Source organism: Elaeis guineensis, chromosome 8 (genome assembly GCF_000442705.2).
Source record: "Elaeis guineensis isolate ETL-2024a chromosome 8, EG11, whole genome shotgun sequence".
In the NCBI taxonomy this organism is placed as follows: domain Eukaryota; kingdom Viridiplantae; phylum Streptophyta; class Magnoliopsida; order Arecales; family Arecaceae; genus Elaeis; species Elaeis guineensis.
In genome coordinates, this window is record NC_026000.2 from 18043799 (window position 1) to 18058697 (window position 14899).

The 14899-nt window shown below is 38.9% G+C and overlaps 2 protein-coding genes across 5 annotated transcripts in view; one reads left to right on the top strand and one right to left on the bottom strand.

The window, feature by feature from the left end:
* LOC105049929 (enhancer of mRNA-decapping protein 4) overlaps window positions 1-3296 on the bottom strand; it is a 28997-nt gene extending 25701 nt beyond the window's left edge. For 2 of the 4 annotated variants that reach the window (XM_010929732.4, XM_073262309.1), the window contains exons 1-3: window positions 2351-3293; window positions 343-392; window positions 100-256 (exon numbers count right to left, since the gene is read on the bottom strand). In XM_010929732.4, coding sequence (XP_010928034.1) covers window positions 100-256; window positions 343-392; window positions 2351-3145 — 1002 coding nt within the window. In that variant the 5' untranslated portion in view covers window positions 3146-3293. Of the gene's footprint in view, window positions 1-99; window positions 257-342; window positions 393-2350 lie in introns of all 4 variants that reach the window. The other 2 variants (XR_003801575.2, XM_073262310.1) reach the window with 2 other exon arrangements.
* Window positions 3297-10425: 7129 nt separating this feature from the next.
* On the top strand, window positions 10426-14063 carry LOC140851170 (uncharacterized). The gene is made up of 6 exons (XM_073242748.1): window positions 10426-10534; window positions 10577-10783; window positions 10856-12126; window positions 12502-13257; window positions 13347-13545; window positions 13984-14063. Exons 1-6 carry the CDS (start codon window positions 10426-10428, stop codon window positions 14061-14063), a joined length of 2622 nt encoding a protein of 873 aa, XP_073098849.1.
* The last annotated feature ends 836 nt before the right edge of the window (window positions 14064-14899 follow it).

Here is a 14899-nt window from a genome sequence, read left to right on the forward strand (position 1 = left end):
AGATAAACCATGGAAAAATGGCAATTGAGTACATTTATCCAAATAAAGTTGTTTAAGAAAGTATCTATGAGATGGCACTATTATAAATGATGGCTTTACTTGTTTGTGAGAGTGCCAACAAATTCGCGGATGATATGATTCTCCATCTCCTACAATCTGAATGGCAATTATGATTTTTCCTGTTATTTGTGGCTTATTTTCCTCATCAGGTCCTTCATCAATCTTCCATACAAAAACCCTCCCGTCTACACTCGCACTGCAAAACATAGAATAAGCGAACTGCCCATAAACTTCAGAGGAAAGATAACAGAAGAAACTGGCAGAAGACATGTGGAAGAATACCTGGCTAGAAAGTGGACATCTTCAGCAAAGAAAGCCATGTCCGTAACCCTCTGGTGAAAATGCAAATCCAGTCAGTTTAAAATGCCAATCATAAAGACCTTCACCTAAGCAGTTTTGCAGATTGTCCCTCTAACTAGAATGTAGGAGGGAAGAAAGCATATAACATGTCATAAGTAATACCTAAAAACATCTTATGCATGAATTCAGTTGTCACAGGTAAATGAGATAGTATAAGCAGCATTAACTTCTTCATTAAGAGGAAAAAAGGGGAAGTTGCAAAATAAGCAATCACTTAAAAATAAGTTAACACATGTCAGTAGACTTGGAATATCCATCTATGTAAACAGTATTATAATAACATATAAGATTTAATAGCAACTGATGTGCAAGAAAAAAAAAGGTTTATGTACAAAGGCGTTGTTAAACATGGAGATTATATTGTTCTTTTAATGCAAATTAAGTAGGAAAAAATAAAGATTAAGTACACTTATGGAAACTGCTATGGATTGTTGTTGGGAAAAATATTAGGATGCATATATCTGCATGATTTTGTAGACATCACCATATGGAATTTAAGCTGCTCTACACTTGAAAGTTGGGTGCCAAAGATATGCATTATCAGGCACGAAATCTGATCCGCCACACCTAAGAAACAGTGCAGCTCTTCTTCCAGCTGTCTAGTGATACAAGTTCATTAAATAAAACAGAAAACATACACAAACACAAATGATTGTAACTGTTGCATGAACTAAACACGGTTAACAAAAGAATAGGTTTGTATGTTTATCATTCTCCACTATAAAAAATAAAAATAAAAACAAAATAAAAAAACCTCAAAGCCCTGCTATAGTTCTGTCATCTCCAAAAATACTCTCTCTCTCTCTCTCTCTCTCTCTCTCTCTCTCTGTGTGCTTCTTTGTCTGTTTCTTGATAAAAAATTGGATCACCTAGGCACTACTATACAGAAGGCTTTAGAAGCTGCCCAAATAGATCAAAGTATATCAGCCGACCCATATCAGCAGGATAACTTTCCCATATCAGCTGACCCATATCAGCAGGATAATGATCAGTAATAACTATGAATAACTAAATCATAGAGATATCGATCAATGCAAGCATAACTATTAGGCCCTATCCCAAAATTTTGGGCTCAAATTTATTGATTTTTCATTCATCAAGCATTCTTATGTCTGCAAATGCCCAAGCTCTTCACATAGCATTCTCAAGAGGTGAAAATTTCAAAGCTCACCCAAAGTTCTCCCAGCTTCATGTCATTCACGGCAAAATCACAATATCATCCAATCATTCTCTCAACTACCCAACTCATATGATCCCCACTACCATATAACGCAATTGAACACCCTGGATTACACTAAACAGGACAAATGAACAATTGTTTGCAAAATACATGAACAGCTCCAGCAAATCCATATAGATCTATTGGACTTCTTTCATCTCTGAGTTCCAACCATTACAGTCAAGACATGGTCTTCCAGTTATTCAACTACTATGTTGAATTAATTACACAATTATGACAACTTCCAACTTAAGTCACTTTATAGACAAGACAGATGACCTGAAGAGACTTCAAGTAAAACATAGTAATCAGCTCCAAATTTTGTTCTCTTCAGCAGTTATAGAATAGGTCATTTCTTTCTCACAAAAACCAGGATCGTATCAAGCACAACAACATATAAGCACTCACAAATCAACTAGCACCATGACCAAACAAATTAAAGATTGAACAGACTTCTCACGATATCTGAAAAGCCCCCAAACAACAAACCTCGGAAGCCAGTAAGAGCTGTGTCGGTACCATTTTTCACCCTCCCTGCCAAAATCTTAGTTTGGCCACTTTCAAATGCCGAAATCATATCGATTACACTACCATCTAAATCCGGCAATAACAGGAGACCGTAGACACTTGGAGTTGGAGATCAAATCAACTCATGAATCATTCACAGAGAAGAAAGATAACAGAAGATCAGAAATTTCACTGAGATCAAACCTGAGTGTGTCCCCGGAGCAGCGATCTTAGCGCTGTGTTGATGTTAAGCACGCGGATCGCGCCCAGCTTGAGCCCATAGCAGATGTACGTTCGGTTGACCGCGATCTGGCGACCCAAAACAAGCCCCGGATCCGACGTGTACTTGGTGATCGGAGTGACCTCAAGCTGGGGCGGCTGGGACTCCCCCGGCAGCCGCGAGTCGACATCGTACATCGCCCGGTCCCCGCTCCCCAGGTGCCTTCCTCTCGGCATCTTGCTGCTTGGCAGCCTTGCCGGCGCCGGCTGGCCGACCACCGCCAGGACCGCCGGCGGCGCGGAAGGAATGGCATGGAGGATCGGCGGGTTAACTGGGGCGGAGAATTCTGACGTCATAGAGGATGAGGGAGGCATCGAGACCGCGGATTCGAGGTGGGAGGGGGCGGTGTTGCCCAGAAGCGCCATCAGACGGGCGCCGGGGTTGGCGCCGGGGCTAGGGTTAGGGCTAGGATTAGGGCTTGAGTTGGGGCTGGGGATGTGGGGAGGGGCGGCGGGGTAGGAGACAATGGGGCGGTGGAGGGGCTCCTGGGGGTAGTGGAGGAAAGGATGGTGATGGAACGGCGGGGTGGTGGGGGGGTAGGAGAAGGTGCCGGGGGACGGCGGGGGGTACGCCGATGGCGGGACGACGCCGTAGGAGGAGGGCGGGGTGATGGGGGAAGAGGCGTTAGGGTTAGAGTTCGGACTGGGGTTGAGGGGCTTGAAGAGCTTGTGGAGCTCGAAGGGACTGGAGGGGTTGGGGTTTCCAGCAGGGGAGGCCATCGGCGATCGATGGCTCTGATCGCGGCGGAGGCGGGCGGAGGAGAGTAGGGTTTTGTGGTGTCTCGGCTATCGTGCGTCGGACCGGAGGGGGGCGCGTAGGTTAAGGGATCTGGGAGGGGTGGGGAGGGACTGAGGAGAATGAGAAGAACGAAGTGAAGAAGACGAGGGGGAGAAGGAAAAAAATAATTCCGGTTTTTTGCATAAATATTTTTTATTTGTAGGCGAGGAATGGGGAGGTAAACGTAAAATAATTAATAGTTGTTCCAACGCGGTTACCCGCGGAGTGTAAGAGGGCGGACTGCGAGGAATAATGGGATTGTCTTTTTGCGTCGGACGTGTGTTTCTTAAATTGTCTCTGAGGAACATCAGAATGGGATCCGGTGTCATGTCAAATAGGTTCTGGGATTCATTTTAATATTATTCTTTTCTGGAACTTGGATTAGTTTGTGGTGTTCGGGCGAGTTTATGTGTTTGGATGACCAATGTCCTCTGCGCAGGGGGAAGATTTGGTTTATTTAAAAGGTTTACAGGATATTGCTTTTTGTTTGTGGGTTGAGCGCTGAATAGATATATCCTTTATTTGTATGGAGATGTGAATTGGTTAATCAATGTTAATGCTTTTGGATTTGGGATGAAATGGACCTGAAAGAATTGGTCTAAATGAGAGCCAAAGATGAGATCATCTATCATGAGAGATCACAACTTAATCTGTGGGTAATAGGAGCTTCAGACGATTATTTAATACAGTTTGTCATATCGATGTTTTTTTAAGCCAAACAGTCAGTAAATTAGTGGTTTTGGGGGGGGGGGAGGGTGGGAAAAAAAAAAAAAAAAGGCAATGGAGGGCACGACCAAACAAGCTTCTTGCAGGGGAGATTGAGTTCCATGTTGAACTTGGAAAACTCTCCTGTCAATCCATGTGTTTATTCTCCTAAAAAATTCATTTGCTTATCCTTCTTTGAGGAATTTGTTTTTTTTTCTAATATTTAAAATTAAGAATAAATAAAATCCATTTAGATACTTCTACAAAATTATCTTATAGAAAATGGATCCGTTGGTCCGTCCAATCCATATCTTCTAAAGGCCTATCCAAGTTTCAACCTAAATCCCAATTCGCGAGCATGTTGGCATGCAAGAAGCAAAAAAGATCCATAGATGTCATTTTTCTCTCCAAAAATTTCTGCAAGATATTGAGTTGATATGAGGCATGCTTAAAAAGATGGCTCAATTGAGCTCAATGCTCCTAGATGATCTATATAGGCTCTAAACAGATAGATGATTTTTGTAGCTTGGTTTGGTTTCAAGACGACTCTTCATCGTATTTGAATTGATGAAATTGTAATGCAAGGGGATTCTATTATAGCTTTGGCATGAATTAATGATGAAGCAGCTTCTCTTCACCCAACTATTTATGATATTAAAGCAGTACAAAGCTTCTCCTGTCATCACATCAACAAAGAGGCAAACCAGGTGGTTGATTGCTTGACAAAAAGGAAAACAAAAACACGGATGATACATCTGCTGTTGGCTTCCTTTACTTTGATTTCTATCTATAAACTTTATTCCATTTTATCAAAAAAATAAAAATAAAAAGATGTTCCTTCTAACTAAAGTAAAACAAAAAAAATCATCCCAAGCTAATTGTAACCTTAGTCATTTTTTCTGGAAAAAAGAAATAAAAAATAATGCAGCCTTGCAAGTCTTATCTTATTTTCATGCTCTAGATTTCATGCTACCCATGTAGTTGATCATTATCTTTTGCAAGGATCTAGCGTTCAATCATATAGCTTAATGATAGATTATAGCCATATCATGAGTATGTCTGGTGCAATATATACTATTTTATATTTATATACACCAGATGCATGCTGGGAGTCAATTGTTATATTTTCACTACATGGTGTGAAAAATCACCTGTCTTGTATTTGTTGCAGATAAAACCAAGGTAAAAGTCTAACTTTACTACCCTAGTCACAATGAAAATGCCACAAAGTTTGATGATGTCACTCCACAAATAAAGATTCAAGCTGATTATGGAAGTCCTAATATAACTATAATATTTGGAACATACTTACTAAGAATATGAGATTCCCAGGCCCTATTTTTGCAATGACAAATCTTTGTGATTTCCATAACCTCAAAGATACAGCTTTAATGAAGCATATAATCCAGATATACAAAGATTTTATACCCTGTGGTGTCAAAATCAAACCAACTAAAAGTTTTGTTGTGACATGGGAGCCATCAATTGGTTTGACCATTACTTAGGTCTGGCACTACTTTTACTGATACTCGTCCAAACTTATCATTATTCTTAAGCTCATTTGACTAGAAAAAAAAATATTTTTTCCCCCATGAGCTCTCTCTTTATCCCTCTCTCTCAGAGAAGAAGGGAAAGAAACAATTCATTTTTTTTAACAATCAATTTGCATCGCATCCTAACATTCGAGAATCATTGTATACATGATGGCTCAGAGATGTGATTCAACAAGAGATTCCAAGTTTCAAGTCAAACAAGATAATTTTTCATGCAGTCTCATCCAAGAGTCGGAAGGAAAGGTGTCACTTGATAAACCGAAGCAGCATCATATGGAAGAACTAGCCAGCCTGAAGATGTATTAGCATAGAGAAGAAACCTAAAGGTCGAGAAATGGTTAAGTTAAAGTATTATGAACAGATCAAACGATGATATTGTAATATGATTAAAGTTGATCAAGTATGATAATCAATCTAACAAATGATCTAAAATCTAGCCGTTATAGTAAACGTGAATAGAGTATTTGGTGCCGGTTGCAGAACTGTCAAATTTGAAGACTAGATATCAACTATTATCGCTAGAATATAATATAATTATCTTATTATTTGTTGTCTTGTATAAATAATGGATTGTAATTTGAAAGAGGATCTTTTTGTCGATCAATGAAATTACTTTATTTTTATGTTATTTTTATTTTTTTATTTTACCTTTATATTTCTTATTGTTAGTTTCTTTTTAAGACTCTTAAGTTAATACAACCTATAGTAGAGTACTTCAATTGTAGCCGTATCTATACTTTATCTTTTCTTCCTCCAAGCAAGTGGTATGAAAGCGAAAGTCCTCAAATATTAAAATACTTAGACTTGTGCTACTCATCGTCGTCCTTTCATTATCCCTTTTCTTTTTTCCAACTAATGTGTGCTAGTAGCACATCTACACATCTATTCAAACTCAAGTTATAAGACTTATCTTCCTTTTTTATTAGCAAACAAGCTTTCAAGTATACCCATATTCTGAAAGTGGAAAAAAGAGAGAGAACATATTTACATGAATTTGAGTTTCTTGACATGTTAAGGCTTTAATTGCTTACCATATATGCAATTTTTTTTTTTCAATCCACGTTTTTAAAAAAAACTTAGGATGTGTTTGGTTCGCAATCGGAATCAAAATCAACATGAAAATCAAAACGGTAATATTCCCCAACATATTTGATTCGTAACCTAAATAATTAGAATAGAATTTGAATACAAGGAGATAGTAGGGATTGAATTTTGGGAGAATTTGAGCATTCATATTTCTTCTAAAATCAGAATGAGAATCAGACTCCCTTCAACCAAATGGTTAGAATGAAAGTTACTTATTTTCACTTTCATTTCAAAATTTAACTCTCTCCAACCAAACATGGCTTTAGTATGAGTTCTTACATTCTCCGATAAAAGCATGGAATTTCCTAGCTAGTAACTTGTAATAGGATGTCAAATAACTTTAAAGCATATAGCATATATAGTGATATGTGATACTCTCGTGATAATTTGGTATGCCAAGGGAGAGAGCTGGAATAATCCAAATAAAACTTTAGTCATGCAAGCCAAAGGATTAAGCTTAGAGTATGTTAAAGGGAAGGAATAAATTACAAGCAATAGACCATCAAACTGAAGCTCCTGAAATTCCAACATTCAACACCAGTTTCAACTAAAGTATGCATGCGCTTGGATGAGAAAAGGATTTGAACCTTGGTATAGAAGAAAAAAATGTGTTCTTTTTTTTTTCTTGAAAAGAAATCATTACTAATTAGCCTTTGGTGTTACCAACTTCTTTAATTCATGTCATAATCCTCTGCCTAGACCTAAGGTCGGAGGCCGGAGCTAAGCTATCTTGGCTTGATTTGTCACTTTTATAAGTTCAGTTGTGCTATAATACTCTAGAATGAAATGGTGCTCATGTGCACCCATTTGTAAGTCGACACCTCACTTGATGCATGGAATGCTTTTAGCTGGTCTTTCATTCTCATTGGATGTTGAGATCAATGGACTCATCATACAAACACAGGGATCACTGCCTCATAAATACATGCAGCCTAATCATGAGTCCTACTTGCTTGCTTTGTCCAAGAGTGCCTGCTCCTCAAAGGCATTGCCTCATCCTCATCCTTGGTTGTTTGAGTCATCAGCAACTCAATTATAAAGACATCAGATTCGTCCTGCTTTCCTGAGTTGCATCATTATATTCTTGAGTGATGCAATTGGCAAAGGCTACAGAAGCAGGAAAAGAAAAAATTACATGAAAGCTATCAAGGTGTTTCGAAGCATGACAATGTAGTAGTTCACACGAGTTTGCCAACACGGCATACCTACTGCACGGTTGAAAGGAGTAGATATATACTTGAATCACTTGCTTAGTTTCAAGGGGGTTGCTTCTCTCCTTGATTATTAAAGTTTGCTATGGAACCTTTGTACGTGATTGTGTTCACATACATAATCACAGGGAGTTACATTGTTTTGATGCATTTTTTTAATTATAATTTTTGTGCCGACCAATGAGGATATTGCTTTTGTAATAATCCAAAGGCTACCCACAGGCCACCGAAACATGCAGCTAATTCGTTCTTCCACCATTCCTAGAAGCATTACAAAAAAATTCAAAGAGCATTTGTAGCTATGGCACAAAAATAATTAAGTTATATAGAACCCCTGTTCACATCACCGATCGGAATGCCGGCCCTAGTCGATGAGAAAGAATTTTTATAATACTTTTTTAGGATATATTTGGCTGGAAGGAATAGGACTATAGAATGAAAATGAGAGTAAGTAACTTCCATTCCAATTGTTTGGTTAGAGAGACTCTTAGGGGGCGTTTGGTTCGTAACCGGAATCAAAATAAGAATGGGAATCGGAATCGAAATCGAATTTGGAATGAAAAATTGCATCCATAGAGGAGAGTAGGTATTGAGTTTTATATAGATTGATCCATTCCCATTCTACTCTGGAATCGGAATCGGAATGGGACTCCTCCCAACCAAACGGTTGGAATGGGAGTCATCCATTCCTATTCCGATTCCAACCCCCACTCCCTCCCAATCAAACACTCCCTTACTTCTGTTCCGATTCTAAAAGAGAATAGGAATGCATGAATCCCTCAAAATTCAATATCTACTCTTCCCTATTATTCAAATCTATTTTCGATCTAATTCCAATTCCGATCATGAATTAAATATATTTGGGGATACCGCCAATCCGATTCTCATTTGAACCTATTTCGATTTCGGTTTCGAATCAAATACACCTTTGGTATACTTAGTTCTAACGATTTGTAATGGCCTTCGAAAGTATGTTTGGTTCGCAATCAGAATCGGAATGAATTTGAATGAGAACCGAAATAGCCCTGTCGCTTAACATATTTGGTTCATGACTAAATTTGGAATTTGAATGGATTTTGAATATTAGGAGAGAGAGTAAGAGTTGGATTTTGAGAGATTGAGAAATTTTTCTCTTTGGAACTAAAATGAAAAATAAGATATTTTTTAATTAAATAATTAAAATAAAAATTACTCATTCTTATTTCGATTTCAGAAATTATCGTTTCCGAAACAAACATTCTCCGGATGTAGACCATATGTAATGTAATCTGAACTTTGTAAAGCACCTGCATTAATTTGACAAGAGCCAACTTTCAACGATAGTGTGGGCCTATCCAATCTCTGGCCACCAAGAGGCCTTCTCCAACAGTGAATGCCTACAATTTGTCTTCATAGACCGGGATTTGATTGCAACCATTAACATCATGTGCAGTGAGAGCAAGGTGTGGAATAATTATGTGGAAGGAGCACTGCATATGAATGACACATGGACAGCAGATGAATTATATTGGACCGGACTCTTGTAAGTCGGTGTCTCGAATTAATTGGCTACCATTCTTTACATAGCACAACTTAGGTGCACCATGGACTGAATGCAATACACGACCAAGAAGACGTTTGTAAAATGACAGATAGCTGAGTCACTCATTTGGAATCGTACGCAGGCTAGTCACCAGCCATCACTGTGATGTGATGTCTGAATCTGATTGGATTTTCCCCCTTCGCATTTTGAGGGAGTCAATGGAAGGGGGACTTCAAAGCCCAGCAACATCTCCCCCACACAGGGGCCAATGAATCAGAGCATTCTGTTTATTTGATAATAACGTCGTTGAAGTGATCCTTCTTATTAAAAATATAATTATTTAATTAAAAAAATATATTTATATAATTTTTAAATTAAATTTTTTTGATTAAGAATGTAATCATCTAATTAGAAAAAAATATATTTATATAATTTTTAAATTGAATCCCTCTAATTAGGAATGCAATCGTCTAATTAGAGAAAAATATATTTGTATAATTCCTAAATAGAACCCATGAAAATTAATAAAAATGGTCCTTTTGGTCCTAGAGAAGTATTCCTTCTTCCTCTGAATCCTCGTCTTCACCTTCTCTTCTATTTTTTCTGTTTTTCAACATAGTATCAGAGCACTCTGTTCCATGAATACGCTCTATTCCGCCTCATCTCAATTCCTAAACTTCTTCAACTGCCGACCGTCCGCACCTCTTCAGATCTTTTCAAATCTTCCCCGGATCCGGCATGTCCCACACCCTGCCATCGCCATCGTTGTTTCCATCGCTGTTTCCATCGCTGCTACCGCCGTTGCCGTCGATGCCACCAATATTGCTACTGCCATCGACGCCACTATCGTATCCATCCGTGAACCACAGGATTGAGAACGGAAGCCGCTGACGCCCTGCTCATTTCTTATTAGGTGCTGGGTCTTGTTCTGGAGCAACAATGGAACATCTTTTTTGGAGTTTCTGAATATTATCGAGGTGCCTTTCATGCAAGCAGATATTTGATATTTTTTATTCGTCATCTGAGTTTATCTCAGATCATTGGTGAGAAAAATTCAAATACTTTTTTCTTCCTCAAGATTGTTCTTGTTTACTTGATCATTTAAGTATTTTGTTTTGACAATGGGTGATAAAAATCCTTTAACCATGGAGGATTTAGAAAAGTTAATGGTTAGGATGATGGAATCTCGTATTGCGAGTAGTGAGTTTTCAAAGATCACCCTAAAAACTAACCCGGTCAAATTGGATGGGCCGGGTACCTACTTAAGTTGGACGTGACATGTTCGTCTAATTTTAGAGTCTCACAATCTTGAGGAGTTTATAAGTGGTACTGCAAAAAGGCCAGAAGGAGATGTGATAGCTGTTAGACAGTGGAACTCTAATAATTCTCGTGTGGTAGCATGGCTCCTTGCCTCTATGGTACCAAGTGTTGCTCATACGGTTGAGGCACTGACGAATACTTATGAGTTATGGCAGGCTGTAGTCACAACTTATTCCTATAAAGGTAATAATATGCATGCCCATAAGATCCAACAAGAGCTTCGGGGACTTACTCAAGGTTTCTGATCTGTAACAGAGTATGTTGGAGAATTAAAAAGGTTGTGGAACGATTTTGATTTTTATAGTCCCTTTACCCCTACTCATCCTGATGATGTTGATGTGTTCCGCAAATGGATAGAGCGTCAGTGCCTTGTGGATTTTTTGGATGGACTAAACCCAGAGTTTGAGTATCGACGCTCTTCTATTCTTAGTACACAGGAATGGCCAACTCTTGATGAAGCTATTTCCTTGGTTCTTAGTGAAAAAACTCGATTAGCCACTATGTCTTCTTCTATGAACACAGCTATACGATCTGCACTTGTGGTACAGCCAACTACTCTTGAAAGCTCTTCTCCTATCAATTCTACTCAAGAAACTCAGCCTCGACCTCGTGGGGTTAAGATTTGTGACCACTGTCATAAGTCGGGCCACATCAAAGCTTACTGCTATGAGCTGCATGGTCGTCCAACTAGAGACCGTGGTCGTGGAGGTGGTCGTTCTGGTAGAGGCCGAGGTCAGTATAATCAGGCTCATTTTTCTTCTATGGAGGATTTATCAGTCGAAGAAATGCAACTTTTGGAAAAATTTAGATCTGGTGTAAATATTTCTGAAAGCAGCACTTCCACAGAAGATTCTTCAAACCAACCAACCAGTTCTCTCTATCAGGATAATTTTACCCAAATAAGTAGCGATGATCAAATTCATGCTCTTAACTGTAGTAATTTTTCTCCATGGGTAGTTGACTCTGGAGCATCCAATCATATGACTGGATCCTTTAGAGATTTTGTGTCTTATATTCCCTATTCTGGTCGTGATAAAGTTCGTCTTGCTGATAGCTCTTTTACCCCTATTTCTGGAAAAGAATCTATTAAATGCACTTCCGAATTATCCTTATCATCTGTTCTACATGTCTCTAGATTTTCTATCAATCTTCTATCCATTAGTGCTATTACGAATGATCTTGATTGTGCCGTAACTTTTTTCAAAGCACATTGTGTCTTTCAGGAGCCAAGGATAGGAAGGAAATTTGGGACTGGCATAATGCGTAATGGGCTCTACTATTTGGAGGGAGGAGTATCCGGAGGCTACTCAGAAACCAGTTTGACAGTTTCATCCTCACAAAAGGAAGATCTGTTACTCCAACACCGCAGGCTTGGTCATCTTTCATTTACTCTCTTAGCTTGTATGTTTCTAACTATTTTTGAATCATATAATAAAGAGAAGCTTGTATGTGATGCCTGTGAACTAGCTAAACACACTAGAAGTGCTTATCCAGGCTCAGGCCTGCGTAGTAAAGCAATGTTTGAGGTAGTTTATTCTGATATATGAGGACCCTGTGGGACCACCGCTATTTCTGGTCATCGATAGTTCGTTACTTTTATTGATTGTTTTAGTCGTTGTACTTGGGTTTATCTATTGAAAAATAAGAATGAAGTGTTTCAGTCATTTAGAGATTTTCATAAAATGATTGGTACTCAATATGGAGTAACTCTTAAGATTTTTCGATCTGATAATGGGACAGAGTATCTTAATAAAGAATTTGAGGAGTATACACATAATAATGGTATTATACATCAAACGACTTGTGTTGACACACCGGCTCAAAATGGAGTTGCTGAAAGAAAGAATAGACACTTACTTGAAGTGACAAGATGTTTGATGTTTTCTATGAATGTTCTTAAGTTCTTATGGGGAGAGGCAGTGTTAACTGCAGCGTATCTAATTAACCGAATGCCACTTCGAACTTTGGACTATAAGACACCTCTTGAATGCCTGCAAGGAACTAATTCTTTCATAATTCCCCCCAAGGTATTTGGCTGTGTTTGTTTTGTTCGGGATCATCGACCTTCGGTTGGCAAGCTTGACGCTCGTGCCCTCAAGTGCATTTTTGTTGGTTATTCCTCTACTCAAAAAGGATACAAATGTTGGTGTCCGAATGAGCAAAAGTTGTTTATCAGCATGGATGTAATATTTCGGGAGTCTGAGCCATTCTATATATCTTCTGTGTCTTCTTCCTCTCCCGTCACCTCTGAAACTGGTCGAGAGGGGGAGTTCTCTGGAGGGAGTCCTATTACTGTGGATGTTGGTACAAATGGTGGATATGATACTCGGGGAGAGTTTATTATAAATGGTGGATCTGATACTCAGGAAGAGTTTATTTCTATTAATGCTAGTTCTGACACTCAAGAAGAAGCATCTAAAATTGCATCTAAGACTCTCTCACAGCCTGCTACACAGCCTGCTACTTCAGTTTCATCTAATTCATCTCCTCTCTCAGAGACTATTATGCATTCTCCAGTCTCTAGATCTTCCTCTCCTGTCCTGACGGTTTCATCTTCTACGACGAATGGTAATTCTTCTGTACCTCCCATTCATTTTACATTAGATAATGATGATCTAATGTTCCTATTGCTTTACGTAAACATACTCGTCATGCTGGTATTCCTGCTCGACTTAAGGATGGAGTGGGGTACAAACATGACATCACTAACTTTGTATCCTATGAGTCTCTCTCTCCATCTTATCAGAGTTTTATAGCTTCTTTGTCCTCTGTCTCCATACCCAAGAACTGGAAGGTTGCTAAGGAAGACCCCAAGTGGAAAGCCGCTATGCTTGAGGAAATGCGAGCACTAGAAAAAAATAATACATGGGAACTTGTATCTTTACCAGCTGATAAACAAACTATGAGATGCAAATGGATTTTTACAGTTAAGCAGACACCTGAGGGTACTGTTGAACGGTACAAAGCTCGTTTGGTAGCAAAAGGATATACACAGACTTATGGCATCGACTATGATAAAATTTTTGCACCTGTTGCAAAAATGAACTCTGTTAGAACTCTTATATCATGTGCTGCTAACTTTAGATGGGATCTATTCCAGCTCGATGTAAAGAATGCTTTTCTTCATGGAGAACTTCAGGAGGAGGTATATATGGATATTCCTCCAGGATTTGCTACCGCTCAGACAGTGGGCAAAGTATGCCAGTTACGACGCTCTCTTTATGGTCTGAAGCAGTCACCTCGTGCTTGGTTCGATCACTTCCGACGAGCAATCATTCAGATGAGGTATAAATAGAGCAATGCAGATCACATACTCTTCTTTCGGTACAACAAGGGTAAGATTGCTATTTTGATTGTCTATGTTGATGATATTGTGGTCACAGGAGATGATTCTGAGGAGATAGCTCATTTGAAGGCTCAGCTGGCACAGGCATTTGAGGTGAAGGATTTTGGATATCTTTGATATTTTCTTGGGATAGAAGTTGCTCGTTCTTCAAAATGAATTTTTCTCTCTCAAAGAAAATATATTCTAGATCTTCTTACAGAAATCGGTATGTTGGGATGTCGACCTATTGCTACTCCTATTGAACAAAATCATCGACTAGTAGCCGATACCGATGTCCTTATTGATCGAGAATGTTATCAACGATTGGTAGGACATTTGATTTATCTATCTCATACACGGCCTGATATTGCATTCGCCGTTAGTGTGGTAAGTCAGTTTATGCATGATCCACGTTCAGTTCATATGGATGCTGTGACACGGATACTTCGTTACCTCAAAAGCTGTCCTGGTCGTGGTTTACTTTATTCTTATCATAGTAACCTACGGGTGGAGTGTTATACAGATGCTGATTGGGCTGGATCACTTGATGACCGTCGCTCTACCTCAGATTACTGTACTTTTGTTGGAGGTAATCTTGTCACTTGACGAAGCAAGAAACAGAATGTAGTTGCTCGATCTACTGCTGAAGCAGTGTATCGAGCTATGGCACATGGCGTGTGTAAAATTTTATGGTTGCAGATCTTGTTATTGAATCTAGGTCTTTATCAGTCATCGCCCTTTATGCTATATTGTGACAACAAGGCAGCAATCAATATTGCTAATAATCCAGTACAGCATGATCGGACGAAGCACATCGAAATCGATCGATATTTTATCAAGGAAAAGCTTGATGCCAGAATCATTTGTATGCCTTATGTGCGATCTGCTAGTCAACTAGCAGACATTTTGACCAAAGATCTTAGTGTGCCTTCTTTTTCATTTATTCGTGACAAGATGGGTCTTTATGATATCTA